General features: G+C 35.1%; 1 protein-coding gene across 1 annotated transcript; it reads right to left on the bottom strand.

Moving 5' to 3' along the window:
* Window positions 1–358: 358 nt before the first annotated feature.
* On the bottom strand, window positions 359–8496 carry FOMMEDRAFT_155794 (uncharacterized protein; the record flags this gene model as incomplete). The annotated part of the gene is made up of 3 exons (XM_007266176.1): window positions 359–637; window positions 6126–7309; window positions 7380–8496. Coding segments are annotated over 3 exons (2580 nt in total), but the record flags the coding sequence as incomplete, so codon positions are not given.
* Window positions 8497–8804: the final 308 nt, after the last annotated feature.

The raw sequence follows: 8804 nt of genomic DNA, 5'->3' as shown, positions 1-8804 counted from the left end.
TTAGCTTAGTATAATTTATTAGTCATATTTGTACTTACTAACTATAACTTGTTTCTCCTTTTATTCCTTTCTTATATTAACCTTCTCTTTCTCTACAACTAGCTTTTTCTTTTTTAGTTTTGTAAATTCTTTAGAAACTAAGTAAAGATAATATTAGTAGTGTATAATTTGTTAGTCATACATTTAATTTATACCTAACTTGTTCCTCTTTTCTACTACTATTTTTAATTTTTCTACATTTGTAACAGTATTAGAACCTGTGTAAATAGTTAGTTATTATGTATAATTTATTAGTTATACTTACACACATACTCTTAAACTCCTCCTTTTCCTTCTTATTCTTTTACTTTATTACTAACTATACTAAGACTATAGTCTTCTCCTTCTTCTTCTTCTTCTCCTTCTCCTTCTCTTTCTCCTTCTCCTTCTCCTTCTCCTTCTCCTTCTCCTTCTCCTTCTCCTTCTCCTTCTCCTTCTCCTTCTCCTTCTCCTTCTCCTTCTCCTTCTCCTTCTCCTTCTCCTTCTCCTTCTCCTTCTCCTTCTCCTTCTCCTTCTCCTTCTCCTTCTCCTTCTCCTTCTCCTTCTCCTTCTCTCTCTCTTTCTCTTTCTCCTTCTCCTTTCCTCTCTTCTTCTCCTTCTTTACTTTAGTTTAAGCCTCTTCCTTAACTTTAGTTTATGTTACTTTCTTAGCCTTTGTCTTTACTTTTACTTTAGTAGTAGCTTTGTTCTCTTTTACTTTTGTAAGCTCCTCTACTATTACTTTACAATCTACAAAATGTTCTGTATTAGTAAACAAATTAGAAAACAAGAAATAAGAGACTTACTACTAGATTAACCTTCTACTAGTATAAACAAAACCTTCTTACTCTCTAAATTATTATTATTGTAAGTATTATTGTTTAAACTCTCTTTATCTTCAGACTTAGAATTTATAGTTAATCTATTAGTTTCCTCCTTTACAATCTTATCCTCTAGTTTATTTTCTATATTAGAACTTATAGAGTATATTAGTATATGAGTCAGAGACAATATACTTTACAGAGGTACTTACTAAGTGTATGTTTGACTAGCTTGTTATTTATGTTTATTCTCTTACTAGTTACTATATTATTATGTATACAATTTCTAAGGAAAATCATAAAATTAGTATAAAAAGAGTAGAAAAGAGTATAATACTTACTGTTAGATTTGCTAGAAAGTAGTAATAATATAGTAAGAGTGATAGAAGAAAGTAGGAAGAATAAGTAATAATGTTTATACACACACAGAACTTACATTCAGCCTACTAATTATTAAATTAACTATATAACTATAGACAGTTATAAGTAAATGTACTAAGGGATAAAACAATTAGTATTATACTAAGAACTGTACATTATATACAGATAATCATAGTAATTAATTCTAAACACTTATGTGACTCATAAAAGCCTACTCTAAGAACACCTAACTATTCTATATTACAAGCATATGTAAACAGAACTATAAGTGTACACAGTCTTAGAATCAGCTTACACACATTATTTTCTCTATAGGATGTACAGATTACATACTTATTATAGGCTCAGAACACAAGTTGTGTCACAGTGAGTGACTCAGCAAACTATTATATTATTATTACCTAGATCAAAGTATTACAATCTTCTAATCAGATAGAACATTAGGGTAATTAAAGTAATAATCTTAAGAGACTACTAGAAATCTTAGAACTCTCTACACTTTGTCTGTACTAATCAGATAATAACAGTATAAGAACCTTCTACTTCTTTTAATGTAAATCTTACTTTTCCCTTTTTGTATAACATTTCCTATAACTAGAATACAGACTACTTAAATTTTCCTCATACATTTTCACCCTATTTTCTTTCAACCTCTAGCAAAAGGTTCTCTTATTTGTTCTTGTATATTTTGTTATTTTTCTTTTGTTCAGTCATAACATTTCCCTGTTAGTACTATACTTTTCTGAAACTCAGAAAACTATAAATACAGATACTCATATACTAGATATGGGGGGAATTCAGATAGTTTACCTATTGATTTAGCTCTTGTCTCTTGTCTTGAAGTCCTCTAGTGTGAAGTATAGTCTTAGTCTTCATTGTTTTTCTGTATCAGATTGTTTGTTGTATACTTTACAAAGTACACTTTCTGTTATTCACATCTCTCTTCTAAGGTCACAACTGTGCTGGAAGATCTCACACCTGTTCAGAACCACTCTAGTCTCCTAAGACTTGTAGTTTAGCTCCCTCTCAAACTTAACAAATCACCTGTGTTCTTCTCTTAGACACTTTATAGGAGTTTCAATATGTACTGACTCTTACTACTACCCTTCCTTACTTTATTATTCCATTCCTTTGACCACCCCTTCATTCTTTGTTCATTCTATAGTCTCTTACCCTTTGTCCATCCCTTCATTCTTTGTACCTTTATCTTTAACCTTTCCTTTCTTTCATTCTTTATAGCTTATTATTCTTAGTAGCTTATACTCCCTAAGTACTCTTGTGTAGTTTAGTATATATAAGTATACAAGATCAGACTGGTCCTGTAGTCTTGATCTTGTCTACTCTAGGTAGTCCTGTACTCTTAGGCTCACTCTATATACTTTACTCTTGTCTCACTCTCTCTCTCTGCCTGTTCTACAAGTTCTGACTATGTTCTAGTACTTACATTTTGTATTTCTGTTGTGTAGGATAGTTGTAGCCTAGGTCCTCTTACTGAGCCTTCAGGTCCCCTCTACACTGTTGCTGACATAAGGGGCAGCTCAATACAAATAAATACCTTCCTTAATAATGTATGACATTCTACACTGTTCATATTAAGTCTATAAAAAGTTTGTAAAGTTATTAAAAGATACAAGACAACTCTAGTAATCTTTAGAGCATATCCTGAGGACAGCTTGTCTCAACTTGATAGCACATACTGATGACCTATTTCTTGTAATGTTTTGAAAGAGAATCTGTAAGAGTATATAATAATTTTAAATAATTAGAATGTTCTTCAGGAGAAAGACTGAAAGTAATATAATTTTGAGTAATTAACTTTTCAAGTTCTTCCTGTTCTCCTAGTTGTCTAAAGTGTTTGAGTGTTTGATAGTAAGAACATGTATAATGTGTTCAACTAATAAAATCCTTAAGAGAAACTTGAACTATAGTAGTATTTGTTTCTATCTGTTATGTACTCTACCTTAAACATACATTAGTTAGTATATAAATTCTATAGTACACAAATCTAAGACAAGGGCTGACAATGAATTGTTTTTACACTTCTAGAATTGGCACTTTAGTTAGATTGAGAGTTATAATCATAAATGTTCTTGTAATTAATACTGTACTTACAACAGACAAATTTACAAAACATGTTAAAGTGTTTCATATTGTCTTATAACTCTATATTATAGTTTTACATGTTGTAACAGTAATTGTAAGGTTAGTTACAAGTGTATATAAATATATACAGTTACAACTTTCTAAAATAGAAATGCATTATTACAAACATATATTTACTATTTATTACATTCCTCTCTTACTAAAATAACTCCCAGTATGTTTATTTAATATTTATACTAAAATACACACTTTTTGTTTATTTTATTATATTTACTTATTTATTATATTTATTTTCATTATTATATAACATGTATACAATTATATAATATAATACTTTATTTTGATTATTACTTTATAAAATATTAAGTAGTTATTATACAGTATTTTTACTATATTAGCTCTTTAAGTTATATAGTATATAAAAACTTTTACAACAATAAAAATAGTTAAAATATAGTGTTATTTGAAAGAAAAATTTAAAGTATGTTAATATTACTGTAATACTGTATTTGTAACCAGCTTGAGTTACAAAATTTTTAGTTGTAAATTTACTACTGTACTCTGTAAATACAGCTATATTAAAAAAGTGTTTGTCTTTCCTGATTAGGCAGATACATTAGTAAGTGATTTGTGTTAATTTATTAGGCAGTTTGAGACATGTCAAACCTTCATCTTGTGTCTCAAACTGTCTAATAAGTTAATGCAAATCAGTTACTAATACATTTTCTTAATTAGGAAAGACAAACACTTTTTCTACATAACTGTAGTTTAGAAATTATGTGTATACTTATATACAGTATTTACAGAACTGTATTTTATATACTCACTCTCCTAACTATAAGCCTTTAAGAATAGTTACTCTACTTTCAGAAGGTTATAATAAAGAATGATAAAAGAGTAGAGATAATACTCTCAATTTCTTATAAGGATAGTACAGACTTATAATATATTTTCTAATAGTTGTCAAACTAAGAAGTGTAATCTAATAGAAATTCAGACAACTTTAGGTCATTCTTATACTCCTTCATTTTACTCAACTGTTCAGTCTCTTTACTGTAGTAAAACTTTATTACTTGTCTCTTATATTATTTAAGAGCTGAAAGTTGCCTATTAATAACAGGAACTAAATTATAGTATTATATATACTCATACTGTCTTTTTAAAGAATACTATAACAGCCTTCAAGACTATTCTCTATTCTAGCAACTCTTACCTTTACAGGAACAATTTCATTTGTATCTGAACATTAGAAATAAGTGCTAAGAATTGACAGACAGCTTGTGTCTATCTCCTAAGCTGTATGAGTGTAAAATGTTTAGTAATGTAAGACTTCTTGACAGTACAATATTGGATAAATACAAAGCATTTCAGTCCTTTACATCTGATACTTTATGTATTTCTTTATAAAGATTACTGTACTCCACTTTAGATGAAATAGTTTAAATAGTAGTAAACTTTCCCTATCACCACACCTAGTAGAGCATTAGAATGTACTGTTCACAAGCTGTTGCTAGGTAATGAGCACTTTAATGCAAAGTGCAATCAGTTGCCACAGGTATCTTACATTCCAGTTGTATGTGTTGGCTCAATCATGATTGTAAGGTAATGTACTTTGCATTTTGATGTCTACAAATCACAATATATAAGTCAGCAAAGGAATCTAGTTTTTTTAGCTCCATCCTGCTATTGTAGACTGTGTAAACCCTAGCAAAACCGTAAGCCACAATGAGTCAGAAACAATCTTCAAAATCAACCCGAAGCAGTAATCATGGTGACAGTACAATCATGCCCAACATGCCTCTTGATTTCCAAGGGGAAGTAGAAAGATACCAAGCATCAATCAAGGGACTCGAAGTAATACAAGGAAAGCTGGAACTCAGACTGGAAGCGTTCGAAAAGCTGCTTGAGGAGTTTACAAAAGCAAAGGAGTTCCAAATACAGATTTCTCAGAGTTTCTACAAGTACACAAAAGGGAATAGTACTAGCAGGGTGGACGTATTTACACAGAATCTCGTCAATGGTCGTATAGGTCAAGTCAATAAGGAAATAGATCATTTAATTAAAAACTTAGAAGTCTGCATAAGCGAACAAGCAAATGAACCGATTCCTTGGTACAGAGAGGAGATTAAGCGTTTTAAAGAGAAGATAGATAATTATAAAGATCGAGTGAAAGGTTATATCGAGAACAAAGATGCGAATGGTCTTAGAGACCTTATCAGGGATCAAGAGGGGTTTAGAAAATCGAATGATCGCACTCATCCTAGTCATAAGTATTTGTAAAGTTGTAAACTGTATAGATTATATACTTCCAAAATATCCTTAGACTGAAAGGATAAGGAGACAGTTACAATGGCTTCTACTGTAGAGACACTAATGATACAGATTCTGTAAAATCAGTAACAATAAGGTACTTGGTCAAAAAAGCAAATATTGTATGTCTTTTTTTTTCATAATCCTGAATACACACCCAAGACATACTTTTTCTCTCGAATTTACAGCAAATTCTCAGCTGTAAACAACAAATGTAGATAGGATTTTAATCTATAAGCATTTTTGAGAGCAGTTGGAAGAATTTGTTACAGCAACTTTTATGCAATGAGTTACAAAATGCATTCCTTTACTCATCCACTATAGCAACAGTCCTTGTGAGACTTCTCTGGGGTTGTGAACCACTTCGATTGATGTCTGAGCCAGACGCTAATGCTTCGTGCGATGTCGCGAGATCCTCCAGTTGATGACTAACTCAAGCTCCTAACCTTCGTAGACTCATTAGTATAACATTGTTCAAGCACCTATATGCACAAGATTAACCCATCTTTCAACCTGAATCCCATCTCGTTCCTTCAACTCCAACACTGCTTTGTGAAGACCCCCGGCGACCCTCTTATACTTTGCTTCGCCCACTTCGCAGTCATTGATGTACTCATAAACAGATTTAGTTAATCCAGGCCCATCCTTGTCAAGCAACTCCCACATTGAACCAATTACACTTCGGAAACCAGAAAATTGCATGGCAGCCGCGAGGTGAAGAGTTTCGTCATATGCACTGTCGTGGTGTTGCTCTGCAGTGTGGCAGGCAGAAAGAAAGGCGAATTCTGCATTCGGAAGTCTGTTTTGGACGATATCGAGCAATGTCATCCCGCGGTCTGATAGTTTGAACGAAGAGTTGAAAGGCGTTGAGCCTAGTTGTCCATGACAAGCAAAGTGGACCCATGTTGCTTCCCGGATCGCCTCAATCACTCTATCGCGAGACGCTTTCTTGTCGATGAGTAATTTGGTGCTCATCCCACAATTCCGGATGTTGGAAATCTCCTGTCTAGTTGACCGAAGTGAGGTATCTCCGATGACGAGTACAGTTGGATCGTATTCACTGCCAGGTAAGCGTGCATTGATGAGGGCTCTGAGAGTTAGCGTATACGACGAGATATAATCATCCAGTAAGTATCTCGTTATACCACTTGCATCCTCGAATGGCCCTGCTGCATGGAATGGAAGAGCGGACAACTCAGATGTAGGACACCACCAGATACGAGAGCCTTTAGCAATCCCAACTTTTTCAAGTTCCACGACAACCTTTGAGACTACTCTGTCCCACAGCATCTTCATTGCCTTACGAAGCTTTTGATCACAATGGGACGAATCAGCGTTGAGCCATTCGCGTGTCACCACAAGTTCTTGTGGCAGCCCGAGGCTATCCGAATGAAACTCACTGTCCAACGGAATACATATAACTGACGGGTCTCCGCGAGAGAGAATTATGAGAGCATCGGAACGGAATTTGCTGTGATTAACCATGATGACTGGGCCCTCTGAAGCTGCTTGCCGCAATACCTTGAATGGCGTTGCTTCAAGGAAGCTCTCGAAACCTGGAACTCGCCGAATCTCACTAATGACTTCCTCCCGCTCACTAGATAGTTTTCTTTTCAACTTCAACAATTCGTCAAATGATTCACGTTCCCTTATGACGTCCAGTCCAAGTGAGCCGTCTCCGTACATAGTTGAAGTGGAAATCAGCGGTTCGTGTGTTGTTCCCAGTTTCTCCAGTCAACGACTGACATTCTGAATCTGTCGACAAGCTCGTCGTTTGTTTCTGCAAGTTGATCCAGAGGAGGCCTAAGACCACGTAGATGCGACCAAAGTAATCCCTGCCCTGCTCAAGCATCTCCACGGCTTGCTCTAATCGATTTTTCTTTATTGCGTAAGAAGTAGCGTCCAGGGAGAGTACTGTGTAATCACTGTTCTTGAGGAGGAAGTCATGTTGTGTGTGGAGAGTTGGATTTATGGTGAGAGCGTGCTGAAGTATTGACAGTACTGCTTTGTAAGCTGCGAAGATAGTGTCATGATCGTGCAATCGCGCAAGCGTTACCCATTGTTGCGCAGCAGGAAGGCGCTCCAGCAATCCAGAGAATTTATCTATAACAGCAAGCTCCAGTAACCGTATACATTCGTCAAACTCTTCCGTGTTCCATTGTTTCTTAAGCCGAAACTCTAAGGCAATTGCGAGATTTCTCAGTGATGAGAAACGGTCCGGGTGGCCTTCGGGTCGAAGTTCGAGAGCAGCTCGATGCAACTCGATGGACTCCTCAATATCCACTGTCCTTCCATGCTGCTTGTATCGAACTCTCAGGGAGGTTGCAAGGCAACTGAGAGACGACGAATGACTCGGATGTCCTTTGGGGCAAAGTTTGAGGGCAGATAGATTCAGCTCAATGGACTCCTCAAGGTCCTCTGTCCTTCCATCCCGCTCATATTGCATCCAAAGAGAAGCTGCGAGGTTATTGAGAGACACATAACGATATGGATGACTTTCAGGGCAAAGCTTGAGGGCACTTCGATGTAGCTCAATAGCCTCCCCAATGTCCTTTGTCCTTCCATGCTGTTTGTATCGAGTCATCAGGGAGCTTGCGAGATGATTGAGCGACATATAATGGTCTGTATGACCTTTGGGTAGAAGTTCGAGGGAAGCCCGATGCAGCTCGATGGCCTCCTCGAGGTAGGGATCCGAGCGTACCGTATACGGGTACGACCGTACTCTGTACGGGTCTGTACGGGGTACGACCGTACTCTGTACGGGTCTGTACGGGGTACGGTCGTAAAAATACGACCGTTTTTTGAGTTCTAGGACACAAGTACGGCTACGGTGTGTACCGTATACAGCCGTATACGGTAATACGCTTGTAAATACAAATTTAATATTATATTAATAGAAAGAAATAATTAATATACTTTAAAATCGTTAAAAAGGCCTATTATTACTTTATATGTATGTCCCTATCAAATTAGCACTTGTTATGCCCATTTTCATCAATATATTCAGTAAATCTGAAATATAATTTGTATGAAGTAATAAAAGATAGTCACATGACTAACTATTTTGAGAAGATAAATAATATAATATTAATACATTGACCCCAAGATTAGCTAAATTTGGTGTTTTATGTATAAAAGGTATATTATAAGGTATACAAAGAGAGAAATAGT

This window comes from Fomitiporia mediterranea (genome assembly GCF_000271605.1).
Source record: "Fomitiporia mediterranea MF3/22 unplaced genomic scaffold FOMMEscaffold_5, whole genome shotgun sequence".
Lineage (NCBI taxonomy): Eukaryota > Fungi > Basidiomycota > Agaricomycetes > Hymenochaetales > Hymenochaetaceae > Fomitiporia > Fomitiporia mediterranea.
Note: the sequence above shows the minus strand (reverse complement) of the source record. Positions and strands in the feature narration are given on the sequence as shown.